The 24014-nt window shown below is 41.7% G+C and overlaps 1 protein-coding gene across 1 annotated transcript in view; it reads right to left on the reverse strand.

Moving 5' to 3' along the window:
- Nucleotides 1–24014, reverse strand: part of SH3KBP1 (SH3 domain containing kinase binding protein 1) — a 338270-nt gene that overhangs the window by 284395 nt on the left and 29861 nt on the right. The window contains exon 2 of the mRNA XM_065915717.1: nt 11297–11454. Coding sequence (XP_065771789.1) covers nt 11297–11454 — 158 coding nt within the window. The remainder of the gene's footprint in view (nt 1–11296; nt 11455–24014) is intronic.

Genomic DNA, 24014 nt, shown 5'->3' on the forward strand with positions numbered 1-24014 from the left:
GAAAGAATCTAAAAAAGAGTGGATGCATATACATATATATGTATGTATGTGTAAATAAGACACATTTCTGTACACGTGAAACTAATACCTAACACAACAATGTAAATCAACTATATTCTAATAAATCTTTAAAAACTTAATTAAGGATAAAGACAATCTATTAAACATACTCCTGTTTTTACCCATCCACTCTTTTATGTTTTTTTCCCTCTTTCTGGAGTTCCAGGCCTCCTCCTGTTATCATTTACTTTTCTGTTTAGAGAATTTTCTTTAGCCATAACTTATTTAAGGATTTGCTGTTGACAATTTTTCTTTCTGTTCCTTCATCTGAGAATGTTTTTATTTTCTTTTTATTCCTGAAGGATATTTTCATTAGATGTAGAATTCAGAGTGAAAAGTCCTTTTTGTTCAGCACTTAAAAATGCTGTGCACTTCCTTCTAGACTTCATGATTTCATATTAGAAATCCACTGTCTTTCAAATCATTCTTCCGCTATGAGTAATATGTTGCTTCTCACTCCCTGCTTTTTCTTTGTCTAATGACAAAAAAGTTTTTAGAAGTTTGGTTATGATGTGTCTTGGGATAGATTTCTTTGGGTTTATCCTGTTTAAGTATTGCTCAGCTTCTTGATTCTAATGGCTTATTCCTTTGCCCTATTTGGGGAAGTTTTCAACCATTATTTCTTCAAATATTTTTTATTTCTATAGTCTTCTCTTCTCCTTCTGTTACCCCAATGATACAAATGTTAGACCTAATGTTATTGTACCAAAGGTCTCTGAGGCTCTGTTCATTTTTTTTTTTCCCAAAACTAGCTTCCATCTGTTGGCTGGACAACAGACAGATAGGGTAAGTTTTATTGATCTCTCTTCAACTTCATTGATTCTTCTCTCTGTCATTTCCATTATTAAGCTCATCCGGTGTACTTAATATGGTGATTTATTTTTCAGTTCTGTAATTTTCATTTTTTAATATCTATTTTTTTTGCTGAGATTTTCTAATTTTTTGTTTGTTTCAGGGGTGTTTGCATTATTTATTAAAGCATTTTTCTGATTGCTGCTTCAAAATCTTTGGCAAATAATTCCAATATCTTAGTCTTCCCAGTATCGGTGTGTTATTTTTTCATTGAAGTTCTAATTTTCCTGGTTCTTGGCATGACAAGTCACTTTTTATTGTATCTGAGGCATTTGAGCGATTACAAGACTTTATCCTGCATTTACATTTAGCAGGCACTAACCCTATTTAGATTAAGCATGCAGATCCTGGGCTAATTTGTGGACTATATGATTATGTGATGCTAGTGACAGTTAAGTCACTAGCATCCAGAGCCCATGCAATGCTAGTCTGGTCTTCTTCATTTGTGTTACCTAGAGGTCACTCTGAATACCTAGGTGGCATTTCATGCTGTAGTTAATTTTTTTCAAACTTTTTGGAACATTAATTCTAGTCAGATTCATATATGTATTGGTCAGGATTTTGCTCAAGATCTCCTATATGAATCCCTTTCTCTAGCTCTCTCTTCTTCAAGATCCTCCCCGCTATCTAGTGGAGAGGTTGAGGGGTGTCACCTACCACTGCTGAGCCCAGGGCAGGGGTGACAGTTCAGACTTCCCATCTGGTATCCACTGACGACATACCACTAGTGAAGGAGCCAAATGCCCCCAGAAACAATTTGCTATCTGAATTTTAAGCCACACACTTAAAGGCTCAACAACCTCCATTTATTACCTCACACTTCAGTAAGTCAGAAGTCCAGGTCAGCTCAATTAGATTCTCTGCTCAGGGTCTCACAAGGCTAATATCAAGAATCCAACCAGGCTGGGCTCTTATTTAGAGACTTAGGAGGACAATTTACTTCCAAGCTCATTCAGGTTGTTGGCAGAATCCAATTTTTGCAGCAGTGGGTCTGAGGTCTCCATTTCCTTGCTGGCTGCCAGCCAAGGTTTGCTCTCTGCTCCAATAAAGTGGTCTATATTCCTTCTCACGTGACCACTCCACCTTCAAAGTCACAACTCCTCAAGTTTTCCATCTTTCTGATTCCTCATCTTTCACTTGAGAGAGAAATCTCTCTGCTTCTAATGGCTCAAGTGCTACAGTCAGGCCCACTTGGATCCCTCTCCTTTGGCACCATATAACATAACACAACTACTAGAATGATTGTTGTTGTTCAGTCGCTAAGTCATGCCCGACTCTTTGTGACCCCATGAACTGCAGCACACCAGACTTCCCTGTCTTTCACTACTGGGATGATAGCTCATCACATTCATGGGTTCTGGAGATTCAAGAGTGGAATCTTGGGGATCATTCCCAGAAATTCTGCCCACCTTACTACCACTGGGCAGAAGACAGTGTTTAGTTCAGGGCTTAGTAGTCCACATTGTTTGCAATTAGAACGTATTAATTCTAATGGGCTCACATAGAGCATTGTTTGCATATTTCTATGTTGTTTTTGTATTTGTAGTACACTTTTTAAAAAAACAATTTCCAGCATGATTATGTTTCTTTATGTATTCATAAAGGTACTTTAGAAATAACAGTATTTTCAAATGTAGAATTTCAGCTTACAGGTTACCAAGCCATGGGCTTGAGAAAAGATACTAAAGAGAATGATACAGTCAGTCCCATTGTACAAAAGGAGTGCCCGAGCTTTTTCAGGCAGCAAATCACCTGAACTTTAAAAAATATTCCAAGGCTCCTATACCAACTGCTGCCCACTCCAAACTTCTGACAATACAGTGTGCCTGGAGTAATGCCAGACTGGAGACTGACTGGTTTCCGGTCCTGTATGGGACCCCCACAGTTCCCAAGTTTAAGTGTCCAGTAATGATCACAGCAATATCTTACATGGTTTAGGTTCTGATCGGTTAGAAAACTAGGGGTTGAAACACATGATTTCAAAGTTCCTTTCCAACCTCAAATTCGATAATCCTGTCATTAAGAAAATAAGACTCCATTATGCATAATCACCAAGATCAACCAAGTCAGGGGACTGCTCTCCCTGAGTCACAAGACACCCCTCCACACACACACACACACACACACACTTACTTCCTGTGCTGCAACAGTGACAAAGGCTGAGAAATATGCCAACTGGTGTGGCTTTTACTGGTAACACATTGTCTTCAATTACTCCAGACCCTTCCTGGAGTACCATTTCTCATAACAGCATCTAACAGGCTCCAGTTGTCAGTTTTAAGATTTTGTTCTCTAAAAGAAAACTATATGTTGAAAGTTTCAAGAAAAATCTGAGTTGGAACTGGTTGTGTGCAAGGACTCCATGGATGGGGAACAACTAGATAGTCACACATCTGGGTTATTTACCATTCTTAGAAAAAGACAACAAAGCTCCTTCTGAAAAGCATATCCTGAACATCGCAAAATGACAAGCTTCTTTACAAATGAGTAAAATGAAATATTTTCCCGAATTGCCTTACTTTCAGAATTCATAGGAAAAGAGATTACCAGCCCAGAAATCCAGGCAAAGGTGGTTCTTTTGAGCTGAAATAGCTGATTTCTTAAGAGAATCATTTAAAATGCAGAAAGCAAGTTCACAACCACAATTCTGAATATAGAATAGCAACCTGGAAATCTCTACTTGATGTCACTTGTTGTAAAGTAACTTCGTAATTTTTTTAACTCAAGAATGGCAGAGTAACTGAGAGGTTTCTCTCAGAGTGGTATAAATGTGCACGTCCCTGGACACTCAGGGAAGGCAGGATGCATTGGGTAATAATGGTGAGGGGTTTAATCCCACCGGGATAACTCAGACACCCAGATAAGGCTGCCTGCTTGAGTTCAGGTTCCAAAGTTCTCTACTTCTCACTAGCTTGGAACTCTTTTAACGTTAAGATGCCTCAGTTATCTCTTCTAAAAAATGGGCATGATTAAAAAAAAACTGGTACCTATGTCATAGAGTGGTGTTAAGAATTTAATGAGATATAAAGCATGTAAAGGACTGGGATTTTGTTTAAAGTATCTTTAATATTAATTTCTCACTTTGATACTAATTTCTCATTTAAATGCTTTCTTCTCTGCAATCACCCTCTTTGTTTTTTGTCTTTTAATTTTACTGAGGCTTTCAATCGCTAAGTCAAAGATCTCACTTGGTAAATGTCACAGTGCACTTGAAAATATATGGGATATACAGAAAGGAAAATAAATAATTATGTAATAATTATAATAAATAAATAATAAAAAAAGAAAATATATGGGTTATTGCCAAATATCTTTTGATATTGATTTCTAACATAATTCCACAGTGATAAGAGAACAGTCTCTGTATGATTTCAATATTTTTAGACCATTACATTTTTGCACCTTGTTCTATGTCCTTGGATATGTTCCAATGTCTCCTAATTTACAGTCTATGGGAACTTGAATAGAATTTGTATCCTACTGTTGTGTGAAAATTGTATAAATCTTAATTATGTTGAATTGGTTCAGATTGCTTTTCAGGTCTACTATATCCTACTTCTCTGTATATTCATTCTATTAATTTTTAAGAGTCTGATATTAAAATTCCAACTGAAAATCTTCATTTATCTACCTAAAAAATAATTGCAATATATAGTAGAACTATATGTAAATTTGTTCTGTATTTTCCAAATCTCCTATAAAATGTTTCATCATACTTTCATAATTTAAAAAAATTAAAATAAAAAAAGCATGTAAAGGGCTTAGCCTCCTTCCTGCTTGGTGTAAGTGTTCAATAAATTTTAGTCCTTGTATGCAGATCGACATGGGCAAGATTATATACACAGAGCCAGGCAGCCAGTGAGCCTGAAAGAGAAGACAGTCATTATTATTCCATAAAGTAACCCAGCAATCAGGGCCAAAAGATAACTGTAGGTTCATTTAGCATGTTGCAACAGAGCCGTCGGATGAATCTAGTCAAAACCTTCTCAAGTGGCATTTTAATCAGGCCCATCTTTTCAGACAATGTCTAACATATGCTCTCCGGAGTACAGAATGACCGAAGGCCAGGTAACAGGAGCTAACACTGTCCTCCTGAGGAAGAAACTTCCTAGTATTACATTGTTTCATTTCACGTATCTCCTTTGTGCTCACAGTCTCTGGTCCTGGCCCATTGCAGATGCCCAGTAAAGGGTCCTTGAGGAGTATGGCAGATCCCCCACACCTGAGGACACACCATGATGCATCATGAGCAGGAGGAGGCTGTGCACGCTAGGAAACACATCTGGAAAATTCCTGCCACGTTTCTAAGAGAGATGAGTACCTTGAAGACAATATTCTAGAGACCTCACAAAATCAATGGCCCTTGGGGTGAAAAAGAAAAATGTGATCAAAGAGATCTACTTCAGGGTTTCTGAGTACAGAATAGCAACTTGGAAATTTCTCCTTTATGCCACTTGTTGAAGTAAATGTGTATGCTTTCTGAAATCAAGACAAGCAGAGTAAATATGAGCTTTGCCTCAGACTGGTGCAAACGTGCAAAAGCCTCACCTTCCACCTCCTCGATGAAAAGAAAAAAAAAAAACCATGTTCACCAACCACTTCACCGAAGTACAAAAAAGACTCTGGATATGCCAGAGAGAGATCTGAAACACCTAGCAGATGAAAGCTGGGGCAACGGGAAACCGAGCTGAAAACTGTTACACTCAGCATAAGACCTGTAGCTACAAGTAAACACACCTCAGCCTTTGACAGAAGGGCCTGCGGCTGCGGCAGCCTGTGCTTCTAGCTCACACATCCACTGACAGGCAGGGAGAGTGCACACTTCCTCACACACGCACATAGCAACTTAGAGATCAACAAGCACGTTCTTTTAAACCCTACTGCAGCTTCCTGCTTTCTACTTGAGAGCCTGGATCCCACTGCCCTTCACCTAAGGTCACCCCCTAAAGCAAGCCAACCCTGCTTGGAGATCCAAGCCATGGGTTCAGGGCCTCTGTCTTTTGAGAGTCCTTTGGCCAGCTGTGAAAAAATGTCTGTCTGGATACACGTCAGGAGAATTCAGGAAAAGGCTGCTAAGACAATCTTTGCTGGACTCAAAACCACTGTTGTCTGGCTCTGATTTAAGGTTCCAAAAAGGGGGACACTGGTCAGTAAATCCAACATGGGGGAAATGAACCCCTATGAAAGAGCCCACATCTTCCTCTCATCGGTGGCTATCTTTCTCTTCTATTTCAGGTCTCAGGAGGGCAGCCGTATTTTTAAAAAATAAATAACTGTGAGGATTTCATCCATGTCTCCTACTATTGTATCTCATATTACAGTCTATTGTGGTCTGTGCAGACAAAATATCCAAAACTTGGAAATGAAACCAAAAATGATCATTGTGTGAACTTTTAATGTCACGCTGATGTATTTTCTAATAAGCGTGACCCTGCCGAAGGGGTTATCTTATTCTTTCTGAAAATATATCCTAAATTAACTCACACTTTATCAGGGTATTTTACAATTCTATAAAATTCCTGGGGTAACACATAAAAACAGTAAGATACGCCATTTTCTTTTTTTCTTTTCTGATAGAGATGATAACCCCGGAGGTTAAGATTTTATCGTTCTCTTCAGGTATACACTGCTCTATTTAACATGAATAACCAGCAAGGACCTACTGTCTATCACAGGAAACTCTGCTCAATGTTATGTGGCAGCCTGGATGGGAGGGGAGTTTGGGGGAAGAATGGATACTTGTATATGTGTGGTTGAGTCCCTTCACTGTTCACCTGAAACCATCACAACATTGTTAATCAGCTATACCCCGATACAAAATAAAAATGTTTAAACAAACAAACAGAAAAAGATTTTACTGTCCTCTAAGACATGGGTTTCCCTGGTGGCTCAGCAATAAAGAAGCCTGCCAATACAGAAGTCGTGGATTTGATCCTGGGGTCAGGAAGATCCCCTGGCAGAGGACATGGCAACCCACTCTAGTATTCTTGCCTGGGAAATGCCATGGGCAAAGGAGCTTGACAGGTTACAGTCCATAGGGTTGCAGGAGTCGGATACAACTGAGTGACTAAACAACAAAAAATGCATGAACCTACTTTGATCTTTTTTTAATTTTATTGAAGTATAGTAGATTTATAATGTTGTTTTTGCTTTGATTTTCTTTGAATATTCCTTTTCCCATGGACTTTTTAGTCAGTTCCCCACATCCTCACAGAGTCAGTTTTGTTATTGTGCTAGTTCTTTTGTTAAATGAGTTCAATAAAACTTTTGACACATGCTCTCTATTGGCATGTTTTTGACAATCTAGAAGGAGTTTTTGATACTTCACAGACCCAACAATCAAATCGTCCCTGGGAGATTGAGTTCTATGCTTAAGGACCCCTCAGCAGTCAAACTCAAAAGGTCAACTATGTGAAGACCACCAGACTCAGGCACAAATGAGGCCCCAGCACAGGTGGGATCCCCCCTCATATGGGCCACAGATTTAAACAGAATAACAAATATGTTGAAAGTGAGGGAGGGCAGCAATTCCACTCCTACATGTATATACATAAGAGAAATGAGTGCCTGTCTCCACAAAACACTCAAACTGGAAACAACCCAATGTGCATGTATAAGAAAATGGATAAAAAAAAAAGAAAATGGATAAGCAAGTTACAGCATACTCATAAAATGGGATACCACACAGCAAGAACACAACATTTGTTGTGTGAAAGTAGCCATATATAAAAGAGTACATACTACATGACTATTTATATGAAATTCAAGTATAGGCAAAACTAATCTATGATGACAGACTACTTATGAGAAGGGGAATGACTGGGAAATGGCATGATGGAACTTTCTAGAGAGACAGAAATAAAATTCATCTCGATGATGGTTACAGAGGCATGTGCTTAGATAAAAAATATCAAACTGTACAATTATGACAGCATTTTAGTCTATGTAAACTGCACCTTGAAAAATGAATAAATTTTTTTAAAAGAGAAGGGACCAAGAAAAAAATGTACTCTAAAAGAAGTGGGTGAGGAGAGAGGTAGGGGGAAGAAAGGGAAGAGGGATTCTAAAAGATTCTTCTTTCACATGTAAAGTAAATCAACTAAATAAGAACTAACTAAATAAAAGAAAAAGAGGAACAAACCCAAAAGGCCACAGGGCCTGGATGGGTACATTGATGAGCACCAAGAAAGAGCCCAAGAGTTGCAGAAGCCCAGATAACTTTGTGTTTTGTTTTGTTTTTAATTTTATCATTGCAAACCAGGAATCTTCTTAATGCTAGAGTGGTCAGACTGCCGGGTATTTTTCCTTGAAGAAATTGAGACAATACAGAGTTGAGGGTGGATACTGAATCCCCACACTTTAGAGGAGCAGGTTCAACTGGGACACTAATTAAGGATCTGATAAATGAATCAAGAAAACGCTTAAGATAAGCTCTCCGATGATGGTCACATTGGCATAAGGCACACAACTAAACAATGAGATAACACGAGATTACTCAATTCTCTCTGGGGAAAAATGATTCTTAAGCTAAATAAGGCATGTGTAAACCTACTTTCAAAACTGTGAACTTATGCCAATATGATTATTACTACCTAAAGATGTATTTTCAGCTTCCAGAACTCTCTATGGCAGTGTTCTTTATTGTTCAGCTCTGCTGCATCCACCTACTGGATTTTCAATAATAGGCCTAAAACATTCCCAGTGGGTGAAGACTTGAAAATAGAATCAGCCATCTGAAAGAAGCAAAGTTTCTTTTTCTGCCAAATGTAACAGCCACAAGTGGTGCGGCCCCAGCCGCTCCTGCCACATCCTCTCTGGCACAGGTAGAGCAAGCACCTCCCAAGCATGCGGCTTCCCCTCCCTGGAGGTGCTCAAGCCAAGGTGAGACAAGTGTCAGGCAAGGGCAGGGGCTTTCAGGCCAAGGCCAGGGGAGAGAGTCCCTTCCTCCACCAATAGCAGGGACAGCAGTAGGTGTCGGTAGTTGGCCAGCCACATGCTAAGTGACTTTGGCACATGGTCTCCTTGAATCCTCAGAGGGCCCTGATGGGGTGGTCGGGCTCGGGAGGGAGGGAAAAAACAGATGGCATACTCGAATTAGGTAATCTGCGATGGGAGGCATAAAGAGACTTTTACAAAGTAGGTGAAGGAGAGAGACACTCAGAGGCAGGAGCTGAGGACTAGAAACAAAGGAACCCCAGGTCTGCTGAGATGATGCAGGGAAAGGAATGTAGAAAACCGATCTGGTGGGAGCAGCCACCATCTTGCAGAGGGACACGGCCAAACACAGGCCAGCCTGGGGCAGGGAGCCAGGGGGATAAGCCCTGATGTCACTGGCCTCCCCTCTGCCTCAGACATCTCCCACCAGCCTCCCCTTGAGACAAAGCCCGCGGGCCATGCTGGCCTGGCCCAAGGCCCAGCAGGTGGAGAGGGGCAGACAGAGGCCCTGGCAGGGGAGCAGGATCTCAGTGACGAGCTCCTGCTCCCCAGCACCCCTGGGGCTCTTCTTGAGCGTGCCCTCCCTGCCCTGGTGCCCACCAGCTTCCACAAACACTTATGATGCCCCACTATCCCTGAGCAAAGACTAAGTTCAAAGTTTCTGAGTCTGTAGATTAGTGCTTTGGAATAAGCCAAGGACACAGTAAGGGGCTTCCCCGGTAGCTCAGACGGTAAAGAATTGGCCTACAATGACCCAGAAGACCCAGGTTACATCCCTGGGTTGGGAAGATCCCCTGGAAAAGGGAATGGCTACCCACTCCAGTATTTTTGTCTGGAGAATCCCATGGACAGATAAGCCTGGTGGGCTACAGTTCATAGGGTCACAAAGAGTCGGGCATGATTGAGCAACTAAAAGAAAGAAAGAACACAGTAAGGGCTCTGAAAACAGGGCCCACTTTCTAAACTAGACCTGGAGTCCCTTCTTCCCACGGTCCTCCTTCCTTCCCATGGTTCTACTGTCACTCCTTCCTCCTCCATCTTCAAGCCAAGCTTTGTCTCTTTTATCCAGAAAAGTTCCCCTTCCAATTCAGAATCTGGCTCAACGCCAAGGATGGTCCTTTCCCCAAAATTGGGGTTTAGCTGGGAAGGGCGAAAAAATTCACCCTCATTCACTCATCAATAGACTCAATCCCTGGGGCCCAGATGTGAAGCTGTTCTCCTCTTAAAATGGGAGAGAGAAGGCTGCCAGGTCCAACCATAGTCCAAGAAAAAAAGTCTATCCTCCCACCACTGTTTAGAGCAAGCAAGGTTTATCAGCCTGGAACCCACCAAACTCTCCCCAGCTTTCTGCACACCAAGGAGAAAGAGCACAAGAGAGGTTAGTAGGATCCTCTGAGGCAAGATCTTGAAGAAAGATGAAACTGGGTTTCCATTTGTTCTACACTGGGTGGGGATGGGGGTTGGGGTTACTGATAGAGGGCCCAGGGGGTGAAGTCTGGAGCACCTCACTGTTCTTCTTCAACAACTCCTCCCATGTCACTCACGTGGCTCTTTGATGGGGGCACCTGCTTCTCTGGGCTTAGCATCCCCCACACCACCTGCCTCCCGATGGCCCCAGGTCTCAGGCATGGTCTGGTGCCACCAGAACTACAGCAGGGGCCCTGGGGACTCCTGCACGCCACCCTCCCTACCAAGAACAGGCCTGTCTAGCCCAGCACTGGGCGGGAAGGTTATGGTCCAAGGACTTTTTAGACTTATGTGGTATTTCCCACTGGGATCAGCCCATAGGTGATCCGTTTTTACATCTAATTTCAACTATTATTTACAATTGCATGGTATGAAATTTCTCAACATGACTGAGTTATTCAATACATTTTTGTAATTAACCCTTCAGCCAAGGCCATCATTTTCAAAACCTTACTGGAAAAAAACAAAAAAGATTTTACTCAATGCTTCATGACCACAAAGGGGGAAAGGAAAATAAGATTGTTCCTATCAAAACAGCAATATGATGTGAAGATGGAAACATGGCACAACTGGAATTCTGCATTTAGTTTGCTACCTGATTTAAGTGTTCAAAACTGAGTTTCACCTTCATTTCGGATGGGATAGAAAAGGGCAAGAGTCTTTGAAACTATCAAAGCATACACATAACTAAAAGTAAAACAAGTAAAGCAAGTGGACAAACTTTACATTTTCTAGCATTGTCTAAATGATACACAGTTTGGAAAGTGAACATCCTGGGCCTTAAAGGAAGTGAATTGAAAACAAGTATCCCCCCATATCAAGAGCCAAGCTCTACGTGCTCTTCTTGACAGCACATGAGGTGTCAAGCTGTCAACTCCTCCCCTGGGAGGGTCCCTGGAAATTCCTCCTTAAGTGCCCCCACACCTTTGGCCAGTAGAACCCACATACGAGACAGGAAAACAGGTTTTCGCTTTGTACTCACTCTTACAAAGTTGTCAGGGAACAAACCTCTCCTGCCATTGATCTGTCCCTCCCACCAGCCTCCATCCTCCTTCCTGATGTTGGTGATGATCTCACCCACGGTGATCGTCAGCTCATCGTCGTGCTGGGCCTGGTAGTCAAACTCCACTATGGCCTCCACTGGAAGGAACAGGGACCAAAAAAGAAGAAGAGCACTTTAGATCGGATGTTGGAGAAATCCGAAGCTGGCAGCACTGGATAGTCAGGAAAGTCCTATTAAAGGGGCTTCCCCTCTACCAATACTTAAAATAACAGGGCCACCCACAGCAGCCCGACTTTGGTTAACCTGAAGCCTGTAGCACAGAAGCCACAAAGTGCTGGTCCGTGGTCAGGCGCCAGCAGAGTGGCCTACAGGTCTCAGGACCAGCGGGGGCTTCAGAGGGGAAACCACACAATGACAGAAGAATGACACCTTGTGCACCACCCTGCCCCCAGACGCAGCCCAGCACCATTCCCCCAGGTGCAGAGACTGCAGACCACGACAGGTGCCAGTCTGGCTCTCGGGTGCCCTCTCTCTCATCAAGATTAGGTGAGGCTAACCTCCCAGCCTGAGCTGTGCAAAATGTGGGTGATGAGCATGCCCATGCTACAGAGATAATGCCCGCCTCTCATCAATAAGAAGATGGCTGCTTAGGCAGCAATACCATTTGCAACTGTTCTCCCAGCCCATGGTGATTTTGTACACACAGTAATAAGTGGAGGCAAAAAATGAGGCAGAGAGGTCTTCTGGTACCCATGCAAATTAACAGAGCCAATCAACCCAGAGGTTGACTAATTTATCCACACACAGACTAAACAGTTCATCTGCTCTTCAGGGTTCACCTCATGCCCACCTCAATCTCTTATCCTTTTCCTTTTTTACTTGCAGCTTGATCTGAATGAATGAATAAATGGATGGATAGACAGATGAACAAAGGGTGAATGAATAAATACAAGGGTAGTAAAAATTAGGTGAAATCACAAGTGCTGAATTAGCAACTTAGAAATTACAGTAAAAGAATAGAAGAGGGACTTCTCTGGTGGTTCACTGGCTAAGACTCTACACTCCCAATGCAGGGGGCCTAGACTCTAGTCCTGGTCAGGGAGCTAGAGCTCGCATGCTGCAACTAAGACCCAGCATAGCCAAATAAATAAAAATAATTTTTTTTTAAAAAGAGTGGAACATATGTACACCTATGGCTGATTCATGTTGATGTTTGACAGAAAACAACAAAATTCTGTAAAGCAATTACCCTTCAATTAAAAAATAAATAAATTTTTTAAAGAAGAAAAAAAAAAACAAATGGAAAAGTTAAATGAGCTCTATAAGAAATCCATATATAAAAATGAACTCAAAATGGATCATTGGTCTAAATGTAAGAACTAAAACCGTAACATTTTTATAAGAAAGCACAGGAGAAAATCTTAGTGATCTTGGGTTTGGCAAAGATTTCTTCAACAGAATACCAAAAAAAGTGCAAATGACTTTTACAAATTTAATATACAGGGGTAGGTTTTCCAGGAAAAAGGCTGGTAGGTGAATGTGCTCCCTGTCAAATACATTTTGCATATATATCCATTGGGGATAAATTCCTAAACTGTTTCCAGATGAAACAACCCTATCTACCCAGACTGGCGTGCTCATCTCGTCCACTTGTAATGTCAGCTGACCCAGACAGTTCATAAGCAACTCAAAGCAGAATTTCCTTTCCTAGATTATTTTTTTCATTCCAAAATTAGCTGGCTGACTGTGCTGTCATAAATCTGCCCTGGCTGAAGTTGAGTTGTGAACCATTTTCATCACTTATCAACAGAAAGGAAAAGTGTAAGAGCATAAACAAGGCAACCTTTACAGATTTCTCCTGGTTCCTGACAAATACAAAGATAGAAACACTCCAATTTTCTTGTATCATATGCTCATGCCAGCAGTTAAAACGAACCATCATAACAATCAGAACCAGGTCGATCAAAAAGCAGCTTTCTTCAAATTACCTAGACAAGGATCTATTGAAGCTCTGCTATCAGAACTGAGATTACAGTAACCACTGCTTATGTGCCAGACACTTTTCCTGCATTATCTCACTTAATCCTCTGATGCCCATCTTTCCCAATTAAAGAACCTGAAGTTTAGCAAAGTAGTTAAGCTTATTTTCTGAGCCAGTGCTCTCCAAACTGAGATGCACTCACTACTTGAGGAATTAGTTGACAAGATGGAAAAAAAAATGAGTTTATTCATTTTAATTTTAAAAAGAGAGAAATTCAACATCTCTAACATTCCATTTGCAGAATGACACTGGCTCCTTCATCCAGCCTCTAGGTCAGGCAGTCAGGGATGCTCCAAGGGCACAGAGCAGCCTGCAGGACAGCTATGTCCCTTGACAAGAGTGGCTGCCAGAGTAAGCAGCAGGTTTCAGCTTCACGGGGCACCCCGCAGTTCTGAGAGGCCTCTTGCCGAAGCTCCAGTGGCGCAATCGGTTAGCGCGCGGTACTTATATGAGAGGCCTCTTGGTAGAGCCTCTTTATGACTATTACCCCTCTTAACTAAAATTAGCCTCACTAAATGGATGAGAGACCTGAGAAGATTTTGTAAAGAAAATAAGGGTTGGAGATAATATTCAACACACGACCATGTCAACAAAAAAACATGGCGGTGTTGCCACTTCAGTCCCTAGATGGGAGCTCTTTGTCCACCATGTTGGGAGGCAAACACAAGGACCAGCCAATCAGCACAACACACTCTGAGTTATAGTGACGATTTGCAATTCAGGTTTTCTCCCATTCTTGATACAGGTTTAAGTTACCTAATTATAATATGGAACTATTGGAATTAGCAAGTTATTTAAAACGATGTACCTGAGCCATGAGGAAAAATGTCTTCACTTTTCACCAATGTCTAAAATCATACAATAGTCAGTCTTATGTTTTCCAAAAGTTCATTAAACCTAATAATAAATATTTAGAAGTTTTTTTTGGGTTTTCTCAATCAATAAGTATAGCAATATATTTATACATAATCTATAAATAAATACATATATGGAGATAGTAATTTTTTAAATAACAGGTATTATTCTTTTTCACAAGAATAGGATTGGAACACTGACCTAGGCTCTGCAAGGCTGATCCTATTGCAGTACTTAGAGATGAAAACTCAGTTTGTTTTTCTTTAATTTTTTGATGCAAATCATTTTTAAAGTCTTTATTGAATTTATTACAATATTGCTTCTGTTTAATGTTTTGGGTTTTTTGGCTGTGAGGCATGTGAGTTCTTAGCTCCCCAACCAGGGATCAACCCTCACCCTCTGCAGTGGAAAGCAAAGTCTTAAACACTGGACCACAAGGGAAGTTCCCACTCATAGCTTTTCTGATGGGGACAGAGTATAGCCCAAAGCAGAGTTGGGGGGAAGCAATGCATGGGACCTGCCTGACAGAGATGGGGAAGGAAGCTGCTCAAGGGTCCATCTTGATGCTAAATTGAAATGGTGTGTACTTTGGGGAACTCAGAACCCCATCAGCTTGGAGAACACAACTGTGCTGCTTCTTTCCTAAACAGCAGGTCTCATTTTCTGCCTTTTCCACACTGGCTTTATCAAGGTGAAGCTGGAAGAGGACAAAGGGATCTGCTTCAAGAAGATGAGTCCAAAGAAATAAACAGCTGCTGCCTGTTGTTGAAAACTGGAGAGAAGCAATAGCCTGGTTTGGCTTCCATCTCCTTCTTATGAGGAGTCCAAGAAGAACACAGCTTTGCCAATGGCTGCTAGGAATAAGGCTGAGGGTGAGGACTGTGGGCTCAGGGATCTATAAAGCATAACAGTAATTTTTAAGTCTTCCCACCATCCTATTGAGCTGGTCTTTCCTGAGTTACCCTTCCTTTAAACCCCCAGACACTTAATCTCAAGTGCTCTGCCTTCTTTCTGGGCCCAACCGGACTCTGGCTGGCCCCTTTCTGGTTCATGTGGCCCCCAAGCCTCCCTGGGCTCTGGCACTGAGGCAGTTTCATGCTGTGGTGGCTGCATGTGTGTCTTGTCCTCCCAGAAAGCCTCTAAATACCTTCTGGGCACAGATGTCCCTTAGTTTTGCTGTGGTCCCTATGAGCACCCATGACATACAATAGGTACTCAATCAAGCTGTGAGAAACCAACGGCTCAGCGTGCATTTGCATTTTATAATGGCAGATAGTTCCCTGTCCAACAAAGATGCTACTAAAATGCCAAGTGTCAATCACATTTTTGCAAATTGAGTCAGATCTTCGGTGCACGAAGGGAGCTTGCTATTTAAAGGATCTTGTGGTTAATTCTTTTGTAACATGAATAATCACTTCCTGCTTTACCTTTCCTGTCAAGAAGAATTTTTACATATCAAGTTTCTCTAAGAGGAGGAAACCTATGTATGGCTTTGTTAAGAGCTCACAAAACATGTGGTTGTCTCTCCTACCCCTTTTAAGGGCTCTTTCAATGTCCCTTGTAAAGCTTTTGAAAGGTTTAGAACTTTTGCTGTCCACTGAAGTGTCACTTGCCACATGTAGCTATTGAATACTTGAAATGTGGTTCGTCCAAATTGAGATGTGCCATAAAATACACAGCAAGTGGCAAAAACTTATTAGAAAAAAAAGAATGCAAAAATCCCACTAATTTTTATATTGATTGTATGTTGAAATGATACCATTTTAAATGTGCTAGGTGAAATTATTCAATTTCATTTCAAGTATTATTCAAATAAAATTCACTTGTTTCTTTTCCTTTTCTGAATGTGGCCACTAGAATACTTAAAATCACATATGCAGCCAGTATTATATTTCTATTTTAGAGAAAGAGTTTAGGATAATACTTGGCAGACAGGATCTCTAGATCTCACAAAGCACAAACACAGTCAAAATATGCACAGGAGCCCATGAGAAAGTCTGTGGCCCTAAAACCCACTTTCTTGTCTTCAGGAAGCTGCCACTAGGAAAAAAACCTGACCTAAGTTTTTTTTTTTTTTTTTTTTTTTTTTTAACAGTACCCTTTGGGAAATTACCTCTGGGCATGAGCACAAAATTAAAACATTAAGCTAAATAAAATATATCAGAGGTATAATTAGGCCAACAGTAAACAAAATCCCATGTTTAAAGACACCATAAATTATAAAACTTAACGACGTCTCCCTGTCAGAAAATACCACTCTCCAGCTGCCTGCGGTGCCAAAAGCCAGCCTCCACACGTCTGCTAAAGCTACCATCGCTGCAAAAGCCAAATCTACAGTTAACCTGAGTGCATAGAGAGACAGAGGCAGAGCCAGAGGAGATAAGAGATCTGCTTCGAAATGCAAAACCTCCCCATCTCCGCCTTCAAACCTGCTGGGATGTCTCCTCCCCCCAAAGATGAAATGGGTGGTTTTTAACTGTCGGTTGGCTAAGCCAGCTGCCAAGCAGCTTCTCACGGCGACCAACTTCTCACGGTGGCGGTGGTGTTTCAGAGGCCCCGCTCTGTGACCGGCCCCTCCCTACCTCTGAGCTTGATCTGGGTGCTAACCACGCCCTGCCAGCACTCAAGGGAGGCTGGCTCCAATCAGACAGAGAGCTCCCGCTGGGAAAAGCCCGCTCCTTTTTAGGATTCCACCTCCCTTGCCCAGCATCAACTTGTGTTCCAGCCCTCTGACTGAAGAGAACAGATAAAAATCAAGAAGTACTTTTTCACCAAGAAAGTTTTCACCAAAAAAGATCACAACTGCCAGTCATTAGAGATAGAAAGAACACGAGTTATCATCTTGTCACACCCTTTTCTTAACTTTACAGATGAGGAACTGAGGCCTGGAATGTTCCGTGACCAAGGCTTACAGAGCTAAATAATGGCGGCAGCATCAAGACTAGGATTAAGCTCTCCTGCCTTACTCTCCAGGTGAGAGAAGGGAAAATCGAAAGTAAGAAAAGGGAGGGGAAAACTGAGACCAGTAAGATACACACTTCCACAGCAACTGGCCTTTCTCTTTCTTTCACCTAAAGTATAGTTAACAGGATACCCAGAAAAAATTTTACCAGCCAGGAACATATGAGAACCTATGTTCAAATCTACAGAGACAGAAAACAGATGAGTGGTTGCCTAGGGCTGGAGTGGGAACCGAGCTTGACTGCAAATGGCTAGGAGACATCTTTAGTGGGGGACAGATATGTTCTAAAATTAAATTCTGGTGAGAGCTTCACAATGCTATAAATGTATTAAAATCATTGAATTGTATACTTTCAAAGGGTAGAATTTAATACCTCAACATAGTTTTTAAAAAGACAGTCTGTGTAACGTGAGTTTTGGAATTTACGATGGCAGAGATTTGCTCATCAAGGTAGTTGTCTGTATGTGTCCCAAAGAGAGACCACTGCCCACCCAGGAAGGGGAAGCCATTTGGGGAACTTTCCCCTCCCCGAGGAGATACCATCAGATGAGACCATCTGCCCACAGGCCAGCCCTGCACTCTGCCAGCACAGGACTCAACTACCTCACACGGCAGCTGTGACAAAGGCTGGAACAGCCTGCAGCAGATCCCCCACCAGGGCCCCTCGGTGAGGCGGGGACTCCGGGGCTGACTGGTTGCCATCTTTCCCAGACTTGAGCCTCCAGTTTTTTCTTCCACCCTATAAACCAGTACATGGCCTTCCAGTAAACCTTCTTCCCTATTTTAGTGAAAGGAGAATTGGTTTCTGTTGCTTTTAGCCAGAGAACCCTAATGGGTACACTCAAGTATCAACTTTCTTTAAACTTTTTTGCTGCCCCAAGCAGCATGTGAGATCGTCCTTGAGCTGAGATCAAACCTGTGCCCCCTGCAGTGGAGGTGTGGAGTCTTAACCACTGGACCACCAGGGAAGTCCAAGCATCAACTTTTTAATAAACAGACTCTTTCCAACACAAGTGTGCATAAGGCCCAGTTCTCATCAGTTCATGCTTTCTCGGCAGCATCTGGGCTGAGGTCTGGGGACCCGCACTTCCCAGGTGAGAACCTCAGGCAGCGCAGGGACTTTCAAGTCTAACAAAGCTGACCTTGACACCAGCCACGTTTTCCTTCGGTGTCTTTACAAACACACCACTAAGGGGCGCCAGGCCAACAAGGGGGTCATGCCTAAGGCTTGAAACTTACAAATTGAGCACTAGCTCCCCCAAGGAAGCGATGCTCAGAACAAAGACCTCAGTGAACCAAGAGCCACTGGGCTTGAACTCTCTCCCAGGGTAGCAGGCAGTGAACCGTTGTCTACAGCAGCCAGTAGCAACTCCCAGAACTGGGCACCAGCAGGGAAGTGGTAAAGAGATGAGATGACTGGTAAAGTAAAGATGAGAAAGAAGAAACCCAGGTGGGAGAGATAAACAAAGGGCCACCACCGGCTTCCTCAGACAGCCTTGAGGACACCTGTCACGCAGCTTTCTAAGACGGCCCGAGGAACCCTAGCCTCCCAGCCCATCTCCCTGCTCTTGTCACCTCTGCCTAAGCATCTTTACAGAGGATGTGAGGAAGAGGGAAAAAAGCACAGGATTTGGAGCCTGGGATGCCCAGGGGTGAATTCCAGCTTGGACATGCAGTAGCTGTGTGACTTGAGGCCAGATACCTTACTTGAGTTCATTTCCTTTGTGCTTAAAATTGAGAGATGATCTACCCACCGGATCACTGCGAGGCAGAGGGACAATGCCTGTTAACTCCTGTACACAGAAGCTGCTCCATGAATGACAGCCACTAGTCCTATGGGCCCTGATGCTGTGAGGGTTTCCTGGGCCCATCTTCCCGGTCTGCCCCATGGAAGGGGAGCCCTTAAAGGACAGATCTGACCATCCCCTCCCCTCATCTGGTCTCTGGCACACAGTATGTGCTCAACAAATGTTGATGATCAAGTACGTCTGGAGAAAGTGTCACCCCTAAATCAGAGCTTATCACTCAGCACAATGAAACGCAATTGCCACTGGGAGCCTAGTTGTTAAGCCAGAAGGCTGGAAAAAGTCAAAGATCAGGATGACTGGACAGTCACAGAACAACAACAGTGCACTGGGCCGAGCCTCTCAAGTGCACTGGGATCAACCTTGACTCCAAGCTCTCCCCTGTCATGACAGGACCACTGCCCCTGACAGTAGAGGGGCACTGAATTCAAGCTGAGAATGGGGTACAGGGCCATTCCCTCAATGGGGAAGCGCTTCACAAAGCCAGGGGTTAAGTTCCTTGCAGCCTGCACTAGGAAGCCTTCACCTCACCAGGGCCTCAACCAAGAAGCTAAGAACAATGAGTTATTAAACACTTCCCGACTAAAATTAACCCTTGCAAACCTCATGCACAGCTCTCTTAAGAACATGGATTGGACAGATGGGATAAGAATACCTTAGACAGAAAAAGCCTCTTTAAATGAAAAAGGAAACAGAGAGAAAGTATGCAAATGGTTTTGCAGGTTAAAAAGTTGACACTAAATACAATTGATTAGAGTTAGATAAGCCTGTACAAAGGATTCTTTGTAACAATTATGGAGGGGAAAATAAACTGCATCTTAGAGCACCAATTTAGTAAAAAGTCAGTTAAGTCAAAATGACTTAGTCACCTAAAACAGAACCTTTTTTTAAGTAAAAGAAAGCACACGAATGTTGCTCTACACAATATTTACAAAGTTTTAAGTAATAAAATGGCATGAGGATAAGTAGAAATGGTATTTTTCCCTGGACTTTATAATGACAGCCTGGTTCTCAGACTCAAAGGAGACTCGAAGCTAGGTGCCTGATTAGAGGGTGATCCCCTATGCTTCTCGGTGAAAAAATCCAAAAAGTTTGAGGCCAACCAAAATGTAAAAGAAAAGAACAAATGGTCAGATGTCTGCTTCTACTATGTATTAATTTAATTAGAGATTCTGTAAAATAAAATAATTAGAAAATATCACTTTTCCCCCAACACCCAGTCATTTCAAGAACCAATTTTACTCAACAGATACTACATAGATGGCTGAAACACTATTATGGATAAGATATCTAAAAGGTTTGCTTAAAATTTCTTTACTAAAAATGAATTCATAGAGCCCTGTTGTGAAAGATTCTCTGTAAGGACTATAAAAGAATACACGATGGGACAGACAGGAAGCTGGCTTTAGAGTTGGACACGTGTGAAAGAAGAAAGGCAGAAGCCTTTCCGCTGATGTCAGTGTAGCTAAGCTGAATCAGCTTTAAGAGGCAAGAATGTTTAGAAGAGTGGAGAACAAGGTCAAAAGGAGGGAAGTGAAGAAGATTCCAGAGAAAAACATAGTCAGTGTGGTCGGGGGTGGGGGTGGGGGGAGTGGGCACAAGGACTGAGTCACTGCCTGGCCCTCTGTTAACAAGAAATGCCCTGTCTGGGAAGGGAGAAAGTAGAGAGGTGACAGGAAACCACAGACAGTCTTTTTGCTTCCCTTCCCAGCAGATTTAGTGCCCCTTTTCAGGCTTTTATACCCCAGGTATCATAATCCTGCTAAAGTGTGAACCCCTGAAAGGCAGAAGAGAAGTGTAAAGCTGAAGCTGTGTGTCTTCTAAAAGAAAAGTCACACTGCACAATGCATCTTCCTGCCTCAAGCGCTGAGCTGAGTGCCCTGCCAGGCACTCAAGAAATGCTTGTTGTTGAGGGGAGAAATTTACCAGGATGATTTTGTCAAGAAGCTGAGAATCCAAGAACATGGGATCTGAGACAAATGCACAGGGCTGAGAGCAGAAAATAACAGCACAACAGCAGCTCTTCAAAGCAATCGAGAGTTTCAAACTGTCAGAAGCATAACTACTTTGAACTACCCAACAGCCAAACGGGATATAACACCTAGAGCATTTATAACACCATAACATGTAGGTTACTCAGGCTGTTGCATCTCATGGTTTCATACATGATGTTACACAATAATTCTGAGTCTATCAACAGTAACTACCAACAGTTTTCAAATCTTTTTGATTGGCATGTTTAATAGCAGGGTAACAATTTGAACTTAAAGTTGCTAGTCAAGTATCCACTTCATGAATATTCTTAATCAACTAAATTATACTTTATCACAGTATCAGAAAACCACTTGGTAAGTATGCATCTAGACAGATTAACAAAAAACGGAAGTAGAGCTAAAACCCAACATTTATCTTTCCTTTGAAGGTTATAAATTAAAGCTGGACAAACAAAATAATACCTAAATAAACTGGACTGAGGTTTAAAACTATGGAAACCTTTTTCAAAACTGAAACATGAGGTTCATAAAAATTTTAAAAACTAAAAGGATCAACAGCCCCTTATCAACAGACTTCTAGGATGACTTGAGTAGACCAATGTGTAATTTTTTTTTCAGAAATAATTACATTTAGTCATTAGACATCATTAAAAAAAAAAAAAGCCAGGTAACCTTGGAGAAATGGCTGATTTCAGGTCTGGGGCAGGAAAGATGACAAGCCTGAAACATCTTATCAGACAAACATCTTGTCAAACCAAGGAAGCCATCAGAGATTAATAAAGTCGTGTCAAAAGGATTCAGAACTGAAGGAGAAAAGGACACAAATGAGACAATATGACTATCAGTAAGAAGAACTGTAGTGGACTGAAACACATCAAACAGGCTTGATGCCTCAAATTGATACATGTTATGTGAATCTATGTTTCAGAGTGATTTTTTTTTTAAATCAAAGCAAGGGAATCAATTCCTATTCTGAAAAGTGGTAAATTCAGGGAAAGAATCAAACATATATCCTGCTTTTTGCCCATATGATTTCAGGATAACTAAATTGTTGAAGAGGAGAAATTTCTCTTTATGGGCATATTCTAATTAATAAATGAAGACGAATGAGAGAATTAGACAATCAACATTTTGCAACATGCAGTGTAATCAGGGACATGGGCAAGGCTCACTACACTAACAGCTGCTAATGTTACAAAAAGGGAGACAACCAGGCTTTGAGAGCCTCATGATGGAAGTATGCATAGTCCCATGAAGCACACTTGCCAATGAGGGGAACGAACCTAAGTCAAATCAACGTCTGGATTTACTGTCAGCTGATAGAGGACAGGAAGATGGTCAATGGCTCCCGAAAGTACAGTCAACAAAACCCAGACCATAGGAAACTCCAAAAGCAAATTCTTCAACAACAACAATGAAATTGTAAAGGAAAAAAGAAAAGATATAGGAGAGCCTAGATTAAAAGAGCCTGGAGAAGAAAATGGCAACCCACTCCAGCATTCTTGCCTGGAGAATCCCATGAACAAAGGAGCCTGGCAGGCTACAGTCCATGAGGTCGCAAGAGTTGAACACGACTTAGTGACTAAACAGAGAGAGAGATTAAAAGAGACTCAGGGACAAACAACCAATTAGAAAGTTCAGAGCTTTCAAATTCAAACAAATGCCTTTTGAAATATTTTAACTATGTGTAATAATTGGCCATTTGGACTGGATGCCTGATGATAAGAAAACACTGTTAGTTATTGTAGGTGTAAAAATGATATTATGATTCTGGTTTTGAAAAGAATCATTATCTTTAAGAAATACATGCTGAAACACTTCCGGATTGTTAAAATGCTCTAAATATGCAAGGAGAAGAACAGTATTCTACACTGAACCTAAGAGAAAAACCTAAGATAAAAATCTTAATGCTGGCGTAATCTACGCTGGTGTAATCAGTTGTTTCGCAAGTTATTCAGCTGTGTTATACACAGCAAGGCACCTGAAAAGGGAGATGGGCAACAAGTTACTAACAGTGTGTGTGTGTGTGTGTGTGTGTGTGTGTGTGTGTGTGTACCTAAAGTTGTTATCAATGGCGCTGTGTGTGTGTGCTGTGCTCAGCTGTGTCTGACTCTTTGCGACCCCGTGGACTGTAGCCCACCAGGGTCCTCTGTCCATGGGATTCTCCAGGCAAGAATACTGGAGTGGGTTGCCATTTCCTCCTCCAGGAGATCTTCCCAACCCAGGGATCAAACCTGAGTCTCCTGCATTGGTAGGCGGGTTATTTACCATTGAGCCATCTGAGAAGCCCATTAAGGGCACCAAGTACCTACAAATATTTTTAAATAAACAATCAACCCAAAAGTATTTTCTCTTTTTAGTGCTATAGTTTATTCTCTGTGAATAATTTATAACCAAAGTGGTGATTATCTCTCTGTAAGACATGCTTTATAAGAGAAATCTCATGGCAACTTGGATGTAAACTGTTTACCTTGGAGGGTGTACATACAATGATTAATCCTAATTGCTTTGTTAAGATACACTTTCAGCTACTTAAAAACTACAATAAGCAACAAGCACAATCAAATGTATGCTTGTTCTACACCACACGTCTATAAGCATGGACCTCCAGAAAAAGCTTCAAGGCAACCTCTGGGAACATTTTCTTAATTTGAACTTTTTTTTTGGTTGCTTTGTATGTGAATGCATATGAAGAGTAAGGATATAAGTATTTTTATCTGTCATGTGTCATGTCTTTTTTTAGCTTCAGTGAAACATAACTGGCATACAACACTGTATAAGTTTAAGGTAATGATTTGATATACTTGTATATTATGAGGCCACAGTAAGGTTAGTTAACATATTTGTCTCCTCACATAATTACCATTTTGTGGTGGTAAGGTAGCGGGGAGAACATTTAAGACCTACTCTCTTAGCAATTTTCAAGTACATAATTCAGTATTCATAACTACAGTCATCCAGATATTCCAGAACTTATTTATCTTATTATAGGGAATTTGTCCTCTTTGACCAACATCTCATTTCCTCCACCCCATTCCCA

Source organism: Muntiacus reevesi, chromosome X (genome assembly GCF_963930625.1).
Source record: "Muntiacus reevesi chromosome X, mMunRee1.1, whole genome shotgun sequence".
In the NCBI taxonomy this organism is placed as follows: Eukaryota; Metazoa; Chordata; class Mammalia; order Artiodactyla; family Cervidae; genus Muntiacus; species Muntiacus reevesi.